The sequence below is a fragment of the Cryptomeria japonica genome, chromosome 3 (genome assembly GCF_030272615.1).
Source record: "Cryptomeria japonica chromosome 3, Sugi_1.0, whole genome shotgun sequence".
In the NCBI taxonomy this organism is placed as follows: Eukaryota; Viridiplantae; Streptophyta; class Pinopsida; order Cupressales; family Cupressaceae; genus Cryptomeria; species Cryptomeria japonica.
In genome coordinates, this window is record NC_081407.1 from 325958145 (window position 1) to 325971829 (window position 13685).

Sequence of the window (13685 nt, forward strand, 5' to 3'; positions counted from 1 at the left end):
CTGGTACTTAAATCTCTTGACCAATGATGTTTAATGGTTTGCCAGTGATTCTTTTCATGTGCATAAGTTTGTGATGATGTGGTAGAATCCATGTGAAGTAATAAGATGTTGTTTTGGCATGTACAAAGAGTGAATTTCTTGGGAATGAGCGAAGTACTTTATAGAATGAGATAAGGGTTTGAAAGTGTATCAAATCGAGTTGCAGTGATGTGTTGTGATCATTCAATGGTTGTAATTGTCTTGTAGCTTATTGTAATAATTTGTAATATGTTTTAGGGGATTATTTTCCCCGTGCTTGATGTAATTTCATGTAAATTCAAATGCTTCTAGGGTTTTGTTTCCGACAAAGTTGTACAGTCTATTTAAGTCAAAGTTTGTGATGGTTTAGTGTGCCTATGATCAAAGAGAAGTGTGTGTCGAACCAGATTCAGATATCTGCATGAGAGAAGTAGATTGGAGCTTATAAGGATTTGAATAAGCAATCAAAGAAGTGCTAAAACTAGATCATTCACCTGTTGTTTCCTAACTGTTGTAGCAGACTAAATCCGTTAACCCGGTACACTACTACATGATATGGATGTTTAAGACATTAATTAAAGACAAAACTTTACTTTCGTCTTAAACACACATTTTACATTTAATTTATATTTTTAGTTATTTAAATGTCTTAGCTCAAGACAATATAAAATAAAGTTAATCATTTCTTCGTGTCTTTTTTATGCCGCCGGATTTTTTTCCCTCTTCACTCGTCTCCCTCTTCTCTGCTTCCGCGGCGGCATTGGAACCCCTCTTCATGCAATCGTCTGCGGCCCCTTCTCTACCGTCGGGGTTTTTACCCTCTTCACTCGTCTCCCTCTTATCTACTTCCGCGGCGGCATCAGCATGAAAATTCCATTGGCGGGAATGATGGGCGTCGTCTCATACTTATCGCATGAGTTCCTCAATCTTCCTTAATCTTCCTGGCTTGGTCACGCCCTCCAACTCTTCGCTCAAGTGGAGATTGAGAACAAAATTCGTGGACGGGCTCACATCCTTGCGTTGAAAGGGCGATTATGTAATGAGTATTTACAACTTCCCTTTCAATATTTTTTCCTACGATTGCCCTAATTTGTGTGGAAGGTGCATCGAACAGCATTTTGGTTGAATGCCTGACCTTTTTTTGGCCTTTTTTTCACAGATTTTTGCTAACCCAACAGTTCAATGATGGAAAATTTGCAGTATTCGTCAAGGTATTTGCTTCCTGTATTTATTTTTTATGTAAACTTTTGCTCGAGCCTAGAAAATTTGTGTCGTGCCTAATCATTGAAACCCTCTGTCAAATTTATGACTTTTGGGATTATCTTTTGCCCACATTCTATTTTATTTTTCGCCTAGGTACCATTTACTCTGTTTTCTACTAAAATGTTTTACATCATCAGGCTTGGGCAAACTGCGGCTACTTCCTCATTTTCTTTTTAACTTGGTCATAGAAGAAATGATTTCTCATAGGAGTGGTCATTATTGATGACTAGAGTATTATTAAATGCTATGTACAGTTAAAAAAATATCATAGACCTAAACAATGTTGTCTGCTATGTACAGTTACTAAATCTATGGTTAAGAAGAGCGGTTGATCATGGACCTACAGCTGTTGGGGTAACAGTTTGGAATCAAACTCTCTACTCTTCTAAATATTTGTCTATTATCACTGATTATTACAATCTAAATAAACTTCATCAATTTGGTTTTACAGATGAGAAATACATTTACTTTCTTGTCAGAATTTCTTAATGGGTATTGACTATAAACTTTCATTAATAATAAGCATAGTCAATTAGATATCAAGTTGTTTGAAGATAAATATTTAGAGTGCAGAGATGTAGAAATCTCCCCAAAACGCATCTCAGTCACACAGAAGGCCCCACTGGTAAGTTTAAAATTTTTACATCCATTCCCATAAGAACATTAGATGTCATGTAGTTGCCATGTTTTTGAGTTATAATATGAGCACCTCACACCAATCCTTGGGTAGTTCCGTGTGCATTGCAAAATGAAGTTCAATCCAATAACACGCCGCCTTCCAGTATATAATTATCATAGTCAATTGTTATAGTCAATTAGATCATGAACAAAAACCCTTTCTTCCAATCTTGGGTGATTCTATCAGGGATTTATAATTGTGCCGGTTTGTGGAGGATTTGAATATATATGCAGTTTACTGCAGAGGCTCTACAGTGTTTTTTTGCTGATTCTTGAGATTCACACAAGATTCCAGCGATAGGGTGATTTAGTTTGCAAATAAATATTTTCTATTTTGTTGACACATCATTTTGGGAGGTTTCTACAGCAATTTCAGATTTTTTATGAGTAGGTTTGCATAATTATTTGTTGGATCTGAGGAGTTTACACCATTTTGACAAACACTAGCTGCTGCTCCATTAATCTTTAGAGGGTTCGGATCAAATTTGACATTATTTGTAGGTTTCCAGCTCTAGCCATGAAGAATTTGTTGTTGTACCAACATCACAAGTCTAATTTTCAGTCATACAACTTGAGTGCCACTTTGGAAGAGAAAAATCTATTATTTCCAACCTTGTGATGGTCATATCACCTGCTGATTTACATCATTACGGCCCTTGTACATCATGACCAATGTAGCACCATTATTTGGAGGATTAATAGTGATCAAATATTGTTGTTCCTGCTGTCAAACATCATTATCGGCTTTATTTCCCAACCATACAATATTAATTACAGACCCAGTCATATTTGTAGATCCTGGAAGCCATTTATAAGGGAAGTGTACTATCATTTTGGGAGGATGATTTGCATTTTGTTATCCATATATTTGGGGTGCTAACTTTGGAGAAGACCCTACACAATTTTATTTGGCTGTTTAAAGGTCTATAGTAGCTGTAGACTATTCATTATGCTGCTGCACCTGGTCATAGAGGCCTCAAATTGCACTGCCAACTGAGTCAATGCATAAGATTTCGGTGCATCGTAGGGGCTGGGTAGATGTTGCCGAACAAAACAGGGTATGTAATAAAGTCGAACAGATTGATCACAATTGAAGTCTGTAATAAAGTCAATGCAGTCATGAGTTGTGGTTGCTGGAACAAAACAGGGTATGTAATAAAGTCGAACAGATTGATCACAATTTAAGTCTGTAATCAAGTCAATGCAGTCACATGCGCGTGAATTGTGGTTGCTGGGTTAATGTTTAATCAGTTACGCTCAAATAGGAATAAAGATTGGGAAGGGCACGGGAAGTCTCAAGATAAACAAGGAACATTTCTTTCTAAAAGTTTTAAATTATTCTACTTTCCATGTAACTGAATTTTGCCTGACATGCCTTTAGCCTCAAATAATGTTCTCAATACCTGGGGTAGGACCTTACAAAAAATGCATAAGAGGAGCAAACATATTGATACTAGTTATCACTTTATTCAAGGGTTGGTAAACAATGGAGAAATCAATCTAGAACATTGATAAGGTTTGAAGAACCACTTGCTAACGTATTTACAAAGGCCTTAGCAAAGGATCAATTTGAATACTTGAGAGAAAATTTGGGTATTGTAAATATTGATGCAATTAATGGTAGAAATTAAGGGGGACTGTTGGAAAGATTTAGTAATTTCTACCATTGCTTGGTTGTAGCTTGATTAATTTTTTGTCTTTAGTTTCCATTTTTAATGTCTACCTATAGTTGTTTTAAAAAACATATTTTAAATCTAATCAATTTCTAGAAAATTATATATATCTCTAAGTCTTATTGACATAGTAATTTCTCCCACTTGCATGGGAAGAATTGTAATTTGAGGAGCTAAAAATAATAGTTTTAAAAAGAGAATTTGCATGAAGTTTGTTAACTGTACTTTTGCATGTATGTGTTGAAATCATCTATATGTTAGCCATTAGTTGATTTGTTGAAGACCTCTATATAATGAAGCTATTGTAATGCAATTATTGTCTCTGATCCCTTGATCTTGTGATCAAACAGTTTCTTGTATTAATGTTCCTTGATCTTATAATTAATAAGATTTGTAAATCTTATTTGAATGAATGAAAAGATTTATCTGCTTTTGAACTATTTCTATGTAATTTTTAATTTTCTCCAAGTCCTGTATAAAGAGGCATATGACAATCTTTTGATGCATGCCAATAAAATTCTGTTCTGTGCAGTAGCACACGGTTATTATTCTGTTTTTATCTTCTTTTGTCTCTGCCCACGGACACTTACATTATTCTCGTCACTTTTGAGTAAACACAACATTAATTAAACCATGAAACACGTTTATTGTCTGTTTCAGAGACAATAAAAATGGCAGGGATGAGGCAATTGGAATCTTGGTAGTTAATGGAAACCCTAGTTTGCTGGATTGATTGGTCACAGTACAACTCATACACAGCTCATGATGTTGTAATTTTACAGACAATGTCAGATGCACCGTAGACAAATGAGCATTTAAAACATGATATAAGAAATCTTGGACTACATTATCTGGGCATACTCCTCTCCTTCCATGAAACTGCGTGCAATCTTATCTGTTTTACCAGTAACATTACTGTAATATTATCTGGTAATACATTACTGTTCGCTCAGTATAATCTCTTTACCCACAAACATTACTGCATTATTACGTGTTTTTTTCTGAGATAAGATGTGCTGCATCCACAACAAACAATAAAGGCAACATGTCTTCTTCTAAATAGAGGAATCTTTTCCATGTGAGGAGTGTTCCCTGTGAATGAAACAAATGGGATTTCTTTATTCAAGTTTGTTTACACAGACTTCTCGATCATTCGCAATCATATATTAGGCTACCAAGACCATTGGTACTGTGCTAAGCCTGAATGAGATAAGTTTCTCATAAACCATCATTCAGGGAAAAGTTTAAAGTCAGATTTTACAGTGATAAGAGGGATTTTTTCCCACTTTTGATAATGGGAATTTGCATTTTTGTCCAGGGTAATGATGTCTATGAACCGACTGCCAACGTTATCTTAATGGACAACCTGTATTGTTCCTACTATGCAGGTTTCCTCGTTGAAAAAATGGTTAAACAGCTTTGTCTGAAATTCTGTTTTTCAAGCACATAATGAAATTTGTATCAAAATTTCTTCATTCATTTGATATGAACTTCTTCAGTCTCTCTAGTACAATATAGACTACGCAATGGCAACTGACATTAACCCTATTATAGATAGCTTTCGACAATTGCATTGAAGATGGCAATCAGATGAACAACATTTTCCGGATGTGCTCCAAGGTCACATCTCTACTTTAGATTGGGGCAATTGATACCTGGATTGTCGTAGGATGGCATGGCCAAAGTTATAAACAAATAATAGAACTGAAATTGAAGTCACTAAATTTACAAATAACATACCATATATTCATTGAATTGTTGAGCAATCTCATGAATGGTTTAGCTGAATATTTATGTCATCTGCCAGCTTGATGGAGGCTGCTGCTACAATCAGCTGAACCATATTCCTCTGTTGGCAAGGCATCCACAGATTTTTCAGCATTTATGTCTAGATCTTTAGGCTCGATATAAAGCATAGCTACTCTTATCCCTGCCACAATCCCATTCATGGTGGGTCTCTTGGATCCTTCTCTATCCACACATTGCAATGCAAGATTAACAACACATTTGAAACTTTGCATCTCATTTTCGCCCAAAGACAACCTCTTATCTATGATGTTGGTCAAGCGAGAAGGGATGTCTTCGTTTGCCTCTGCATGGAGCATTACCTATCATGAAAATGAATATTGTCAGTTTATCTAAAATACAAAGTGCGACAAATCAAAACGATCAAGTATATGGAAATTTCTAATGATGGTTAAAAAAAAAATCTTACCCATCTCACAAGGTTGACTTCTTCTTCAGAAACTGCATCTTCGATTGGTTTCCTCCCACATATAATCTCTAACAAGACCACTCCAAAGCTATACACATCACTTTTCTCTGTCAACTTATTGTTACTGAAATACCTTCAATCAATCAAGGAAAGTTACAATAATCTTTGAGTAAGCAGCGCTTGTATCAATTCAAAGTTTCAAATTGCTGGGTTAATTTGTATTGCTATTTGCAACCGAAAAAGGAAAAAAATTTGAAGGCATAAGTATCTCTACTCTGGATCCAGGTATCCCATGGTTCCTTTAATTGTGGTAGTCACATGAGAGATCCAATCATCTTGAAGAATTTTTGAAAGCCCAAAATCTGCGATTTTTGCCCTCATATTCAAGTCTAGGAGAATGTTTGAACTCTTCACATCTCTGTGAATGATTTTCGGTCTGGACCTCGAATGTATATATTCCAAACCATCAAATTAAACACATTAAGAGGAGGCCTCATTAAACTCTATTCGAGGCCTCATTAAACCATAATTGAGGCCTAGAAAAGAAGAAAACCTACAAAAGCCTTTATTAATCCTGCTAAACAGAACAGAAGTGAAGTACCTTCTGCTGCATCTAGAGCTACTCGAATCCTAGCTTTCCAGTCTAGGGCAGAGGAGTTTGCCAAAGAACCTGCCAAAAAAATAAATTGAGATCCATATAAGTTAGTTTGTGTCGCTTCCATACGTTAAATACTTTAGCCTGAAAGTTAACCCACCATGAAGGTGATCCCTGAGTGATCCTCCACCCACGTATTCGTAAACAAGCATAAGCTCCTTGGAGGAGGTGCAGTAGCCAAGCAACCACACCAAGTTCTTGTGACTCACTCTTGAGAGAAGATCAATCTGCTTGGTGAAAAGTTAGCATAATATTTGAGCATAATATTATACTTCAAATTTTAATCAGAAAACAAAATTGAGGTAGATATATGTAGTACCTCATTTAAGAACTCTAATACTCCTTGCTTCGATGAAGAGGATAGTGCTTTTACAGCAATTTCTTTTCCATCCAGTAACTTGCCATAGAAGACAGTTCCAAAACCTCCTTTACCGATCTCTTGGCTGAAATTCTGTGTCACTGTCCTCAGCTCTTCTATGCTAAATGAACGAGTTCTGACATTGTTCGGTACCATGACCGGTAAATCTGCATTTGCATTTGGCTTCCAAATTCCAATCAGAAAAATCTTGAGTGAAAAAAAAACAAGGGGCAAGTTTAAGCAACATTTATTGTGATTTGACGATTAGATTTATGGAGGAACAAGGTGAAATTGATCTCCTCACCTGATTTTCGAGAGTATCTTCTACGATAGATAAAAATCAATACCAAGACTAGTTGAGCAGCGAGAATGCCTCCAATGATTGATCCAATCTCTACCCCATCGTTTTTACCAGATCCTAGTAGAAGTGATTCAAACCCAAACAGAATTAGATTTTACCGTAGTTGCCAACTAAGATTACAACTCCAATCTAACTCCAATACAAACTTAGGACACGAAATCCAACAACGATACCTGAACTTCTGAAGTGGGGACGAGCCAATAAAATCAAGACATTCTTCTTTTTCATTGCTTATAAATTATATGCAAGGGATGATGATGATATATTCTTGTTTTTGATGTCATTGACCAATAGGAATACAGTATTAGTTCTAAATAACATGTCAATGTGAGATCTGCTGGTTCTTGGACATGCACATGAATTCCTCCAATTGAGGACATGGTCATTACAACTTTGCCCAGTTTGATTAGGCTGGTGGCAAAATAGAATGTGGTGATACTGCAGATATCTCGACTAAGTAATTCTTTTGAGATGGATATAATTGGATTTTCAGCATGATACGGAAACTTATTCTTTATTAAAATTTTAATTTACCCACATTCTTTGTTCACCAAGAATTTTAATAATTATCTCAATTATAATCTAATTTTAATAAAATCATCCATTAGTTAAAGACATCAGTTCACTGACCAAGGAATGCGGGTGAACAAGCACTGACCAGTGACAGTTCCACACACAAACTGCCTCATGGAGACATCAATTTCCATGCGCAGGTGCTAGACATGTTCATTTGGTAAAGTTTCAAAAACATACGAAAAACATCCAACTGGGTAAGTCAGCAATCTCTGTGTGAAATCTGTAAGGGTCATATTTCCTGTCAAACCTGATTCTATTACAGGCAATTGCTTGTACAATTTTCCTCAACCATATCATCTATATCTTGTCTTGCATCATCCTTAGCCCTTTTCTTGGCCACATTTCTTACCATGCATGTGAATCCCTTTTTCCTTTTACCAATAAATTGTAGGTATTGAACTGCCCGACCTTTTCCAGAATGCCTGTCAAGCTCAGCGACCCGGAGCTCGGCATCACTGTCAGACTTGTTGGGTGTTGTTCGAAGTTTGTTCGTTTTCTCTCTACTCTCTGCTTGCGTCCAATGTTCGTGTGCTCTGCCCTCTTCCCGTGCCCTCTGCTCGCGCCTACGACATCGCATCTAAAAAAACCCTAGATGAAAAGCATCTAACGAAAATAATTTTTAATAAAAATTAACACATTTGTTTTACTGCGAATTTGTTCCAAACTTTAACGAATATTTTCTAATTGGAATATTCGACGAATTTCGAACTTTATGATAGACGTTCACCGAATGCGGTGACTTAGCTAACAAACATCTCTTTACAATATCTGTAAAATTCCTTTGTAGAACAAAATTGACTGTTGTATTCTTTATCCAAGGATTGGATCTCTGAAATCTAATAACTAAAATGGTTTTAAGACAGTTCTTAAGGAATATCCCACTTAAGAATCTTGATAATCTGGGTGGAGTTTTTTAAAAATAGAAATGAGATCTCTGTTCAATCCTGGGCCCCAGACTAGAACCTATAAACCCCACAAACTTGGGTTTGTAAAAAGATTTGAGCAGCGACGACATCTAATTCTCATTCAACTGTAGATTGTCGTGCCTAATCTATGGATGCTGTCTCGTGCCTAATCTATGGGTGCTGTCTCCAAATCGCTGGAAAATTGTTCACGCCTAATAATGGATCTACAAAATTTGAGTATATCATCACGCACCAATGATAGGTTTTTTCGTTTGATTTATACATATTGTTACTGTGACCATGAACAATAATCCTATTTTTTCTTTACATATTCCATTCCCACTGGCTTGTCTTGTCTTGTAGTTGGTGCACGCAGTGATCGATTGTGGAGAACTGGATGCTTAGTTGTAGCATCTACCTCAATGAATTTGTATATGCTCATGGGCTTTTCTCAAATGTACATAATATGCCTGTGACAATCCTATGGATGAATCTGCCCTCCCAGCTGTAAAGTACCCTGTAGGTCCAAGACTTTGGCCCCAGTCCCTGTCCAAAGGCTTGAATGATGAATTTTTGCTCTTCAAGCTCTGTGACCTTGATTTGGGTGCATGTTATTAGTTGAACCTTGAGTATTCTTTGAGGTTATTTCTTACTATCTTCTCAAAAGGTCTGAGACTGATCTATCATGCCCTTTCTCTTTAAGATAGTCACTATATCATGGCCCATCCCACTGATCTAGACAGTGATCTACCTTTGGATAGCTTTGGATAACATTGTCTTCATTGCTTTCATGATAGTAAAGACTATGATTAGGTCCATAGGTTGTGGGACTGCCTTTTGTATTCGTGATCACAATATTATCTTTGATCATTATACTACCTTTGAACTATGATTTACATTATCTTTAAGTTGGCCTTGAAGAAACTTCGTCACTAAAACATTTATCTTATTTGATAGGACTGCCATCTCTCTGATTTGCAAAACCTTGTTTTGATGATGCTGTTATAGATCCCAATGTTCTTGAAGACTGTGAGCCTTTTGAATACAAAATGATTAGAGGTTGTAGGGCCTCTATGATTATTAGAAATCTGTTCAGGTAGTACAACTATCAAATGGGAGAGGAGAATTACTTCTATCAAATTCAAATTTCACACTATAATATTTCAATCAAAGGTAATTTCCCTCCAGCTATAATAAAACATTGCTTGTAATCTTTAGTCTTTAATACCTTGTATTTAACTTAATTCTACAGTGTGCCCTTTAACACTTTGTGTGGCTTTTTAAACAATCTATGCACATATGAACTAGCAATCTAGTTTAGGGTTTTTGTTTCAACACTGCTAGCTTTGGGATCCACTATTGATAAGATTGAAATATGATAGCTCTCTCTCAATCCCTATAATTAGATTAATTTAAGGCATTCCATTCACACTTATGTCTGGAATTTCAAATAACTTACAGCCAATAAAAAAAACTTGTATGATTGCTTATTTGATCAGTGCCCTCAAATTATTTCAATACTGATGGAATGAACTGGTAAGTCCCCAACTCCCCGTATTAATCTTAATATTATTAATCATACAACGTTTACACATTGTACTTGGTGCTGGAAACAGGCTACACCAAAGAAAACCTCTGTATTATAATTTTTGTTGTATAAAATGAGAAAAGGGTTTTCTCAACTTTTGTCTGATCTTCTTTTCCAGAATGGTCATTTTCAGGTTCAACACCCACCAATTTAGCATAGATCTAAGATAGCTATAGAATATGACAAGTGCTTCTTATACGTGATTTCTTGTTTCCTTTTTTCTTTGATATCATGGGTAGCAATACGTATTCTTTCAAACTTTATTATCATGATTGGGAAGCTGATTTATAGACTAGCGAATGGCCAATGAGTTTGATAGCAAATAAATTACCCAAAACAAGCTTAAGACAAGTTGAGGGTATGATTTATTCCTGGGATTCCTCTATAAGATTAGTCTAGTATGGGATACTGAAGAACAAATTAAGTACTATATGACTGGAAGGTAGGAATATTAGCCATATATATGTTTTATGAAATAGACAAGGTTTAATTCTTAAATTATGGTAGTCATGTACCGTGCAATTTTTGATATGGCAGTGTTGATTTTCAGAAAATACTCCTTCCGTGAATTTGAGAAAATAGCAAACAAGCTATTTGCTCATAAATTTTGTACTTCGGCAAGCTTGCCTGCCAAATTTGTTAACGAGAGTTTGGCTTGAGATAAAATCACGGAAAGAAGACTTTGTTGAGTATGCCTGTGATGTTGAAGGGAGTGCCTTCTCGAGATTAATAAATGATCGCCTTCTCGAGATTAATAAATGATCCACTAGGAACCAGCAAGTGGAACTTACAGGTCAATTTAATTAAGTTTTAATATGTGATTCAAGCAATGTGGTTATAATGTGCGAGAGCATATGCCACAAGTCTATAACTTCTTCTACATGTGACTACTGATACCTTGTCTCTTTTGAGGTGCATGCAGGATATTTCGAGGCTTCCAAAATCTGTTTTGTGCCTACTTGAAGCTCCAATTCTGGTAAGCCTTGTTAGTTTGTCTAATCCTAGTGAATATGAGTCGTGTTCTCAGCAGTTCCAACTAAAATCCCATTCTGGTTGGTGCAGGGGGTGAGTGACCCAATGCTTTACATTGGAATGCTCTTTAGCATGTTTGCATGGCATGTTGAAGATCACTATTTATACAGGTAAGTCTCTTATAAAATCTGTACTAGTTTTTATTCTTTGAGGATCATCATATTTGACATGACAGACTATTGTGAATTTAAAATTACACTATTTTTGGAAATCAAATTGTCTAACTCCTCTTTCTATGGCAGCATTAACTATCACCATTGTGGTGCATCCAAGACATGGTATGGTGTTCCTGGGCATGCAACTTATGATTTTGAAAATGTAGTTATGGAAAATGTGTATGCTGCAGAAATGTCCATTCTGAAGGAGATGATGCAACTTTTAGTTTGTTGATGGGAAAAACAACAATGTTTCCACCAAAAATATTATGTGAGCATGGAGTTCCTGTTTATAAGGCTATACAAGAGCCTGGGGAGTTTGTAATTACGTTTCCTCAGGCATACCACACAGGCTTTAGTCATGGTAAAGACACCGGATGGATTTATATTGTCGAGTGAATTGTATTAACTACCTTATTGATCTGTTAAAAAAATTCATTGCCTTGCCCAAGTGAAATGGGGCTAAAAATGACTCTATCTAGTCATGTGAAGTTCGATTCTATTGTGCTTATCTATACTGCTACCTTCTTGTGAAGACACTGCTACCTTCTCCTGTAAAGAACCTTGTGGTAAACCTTCTGCTGTGAAGACTTTGCTACCATTTCCTATTTACTGTATACAATATTCTCTAGAGAAACACCACATCATTATGTAATATACAAAACATTGAAAATAAATATATTATTATTGTATTTCTTGTTAATAATTTTGTTATGGTATTTTGTTCAATGTTTTGTAAGAAACTAGATATTGAAAATAATTACGTTGAATCTTCTCTTGCTATTTGGAAACATTGAAGGTTGAAACCTACACAAAAAAAATATTTAAAATAAATTGTTTATTTTTTAAACACATTTTGATTGAAAACTACACAATTTAAATTAAAATAAATTGTTTATTTTTTTAATACATTTTTTTATATTGTCTTTCGAGAGACAATAGTTGAGGTCTAAAGACGTATTGTCTCTACAATTTTAAAGATGATAATTTAAGACACTCGGTTAAAGACATTTTTTAAGACAATACTAAACTTTTGTTTTGTCTAAAGTTGAGACAATTTGTTCAAAAAATGTCTTAAATATTGTCTTAAAACACCCCTCTATGTAGTAGTGGTAGGTCCTAATAGGCCTGGCATTGTAAATCCCTTAACTAGGTGGCTCATTACCTTGAGTTTAAATCCTTTAACAAGGTTACTCCTAATAGAGTAAAGCTCCTAATAGGGTTGAGGTTAAATCCCTTAATCGGGGGACTTCTAACAGGGTTTGTTCCTAACCGGGCATCATTGTAAGCTTCTAACCAGGCTCGGCTCCTAACAGGGCGCATTCTGAAAGAGTGCAAGTCTTGTGGGTACTAATTCCCACCGTGGTTTTTCCCATTTGTGTTTCCACATGAAAATCATGGTGTTCATGTGATGGTTGACTTTTTTTATGTGGTGATTTGATATCTTTTCTTTACATGCATATTAATGAACACATGAATGAGTAAGTTTTATGAATCTATTTAAGTGAATGAATGAGTTAATATTAGTACTTGTTATGAACTGATTTGTGAAGTATATGTAGAAAGATTGAATATTTCAAGTTTAGTCTTATTATCGATTCACCCCCCTCTTAGTAATAACGAGATCCTCAAAAATAACAAGAGTATGTTGGTGTTATGCCATGGTATTTTCTTGATTGCACATTAGCTTTTGGCATGATACATTGTTCTTTTGACTATGGTATGTTCACATAGTCCATGTGATCTCTTGGGAGGAGATGATAAGATCACGATGCCATGATGGGTTCCCGATTCAACTGATTGGAGCTTTGATAGTGATCTAGAGAGTTCTCTTTGTATTGGGTACATTGGTCATGTGTTTGAGAACTTCATGGGAGTGTAAAGATGCATTCAGAGTTTGGCATGGATTGATCATTTGCTAGTACTCATGGATGCATGGAGAGTTAGGTGAGGCTCTAGTTCTCTTGAGATGAGAGACAACATTGCGATGGTTATTCTTGATGAGATTTCAACTGTAAGTTTGAGGAGCTTACACCTTGGTTGAATGGGAGTTCAACAAAAATATATGTGGAGATTGTTCTTGGATGAGTCATGATAACTTGGAAATATTATAGGAGTATTCTAATTCACCACTCTTGGTCTACTCAGAAGTTTATCGCTTGAGAGGTATTGCCCATTGTTTCTCTCAAGTTCTTTGTGCGTTTCTTT

At 35.7% G+C, this 13685-nt stretch overlaps 2 protein-coding genes and 1 long non-coding RNA gene across 6 annotated transcripts; 1 reads left to right on the plus strand and 2 right to left on the minus strand.

The window, feature by feature from the left end:
• The first annotated feature begins 704 nt into the window (after nt 1–704).
• Nucleotides 705–12183, plus strand: LOC131874621 (lysine-specific demethylase JMJ13-like). 4 transcript variants are annotated; one of them, XM_059218296.1, is made up of 7 exons: nt 705–1061; nt 1178–1229; nt 1582–1635; nt 10828–11083; nt 11213–11266; nt 11353–11432; nt 11565–12183. In XM_059218296.1, the coding sequence occupies exons 4-7, from the start codon at nt 11024–11026 to the stop codon at nt 11710–11712; spliced, it is 342 nt and encodes a 113-aa protein (XP_059074279.1). In that variant the 5' UTR covers nt 705–1061; nt 1178–1229; nt 1582–1635; nt 10828–11023; the 3' UTR covers nt 11713–12183. The 4 variants fall into 4 exon arrangements, with proteins under 4 accessions (XP_059074279.1, XP_059074278.1, XP_059074277.1 ...); XM_059218295.1 differs by having other exon boundaries at nt 10841–11083; XM_059218294.1 differs by having other exon boundaries at nt 705–1054.
• Nucleotides 5119–5932, minus strand: LOC131874622 (uncharacterized). The gene is made up of 3 exons (XR_009372011.1): nt 5848–5932; nt 5373–5740; nt 5119–5287 (listed from the first exon to the last, which is right to left on the minus strand). It is a non-coding gene; the product is annotated as an uncharacterized LOC131874622 (long non-coding RNA).
• Nucleotides 6384–8374, minus strand: LOC131874139 (LEAF RUST 10 DISEASE-RESISTANCE LOCUS RECEPTOR-LIKE PROTEIN KINASE-like 1.3). The gene is made up of 4 exons (XM_059217383.1): nt 8147–8374; nt 6822–7043; nt 6603–6729; nt 6384–6517 (listed from the first exon to the last, which is right to left on the minus strand). Exons 1-4 carry the CDS (start codon nt 8372–8374, stop codon nt 6384–6386), a joined length of 711 nt encoding a protein of 236 aa, XP_059073366.1.
• Nucleotides 12184–13685: the final 1502 nt, after the last annotated feature.

Coding starts and splice junctions, on each gene's coding strand:
- LOC131874139 (XM_059217383.1), bottom strand. CDS start 8,374: ATGCGATGTCGTAGGCGCGAGCAGAGGGCACGGGAAGAGGGCAGAGCA. Junction 7,044..8,146: donor AAAAGGGATTCACATGCATG/GTAAGAAATGTG, acceptor GGAATTTGGAAG/CCAAATGCAAATGCAGATTT. Junction 6,730..6,821: donor TATTAGAGTTCTTAAATGAG/GTACTACATATA, acceptor TTCACCAAGCAG/ATTGATCTTCTCTCAAGAGT.
- LOC131874621 (XM_059218296.1), top strand. CDS start 11,024: ATGATCGCCTTCTCGAGATTAATAAATGATCCACTAGGAACCAGCAAG. Junction 11,084..11,212: donor CCAGCAAGTGGAACTTACAG/GTCAATTTAATT, acceptor AGGTGCATGCAG/GATATTTCGAGGCTTCCAAA. Junction 11,267..11,352: donor TACTTGAAGCTCCAATTCTG/GTAAGCCTTGTT, acceptor TGGTTGGTGCAG/GGGGTGAGTGACCCAATGCT.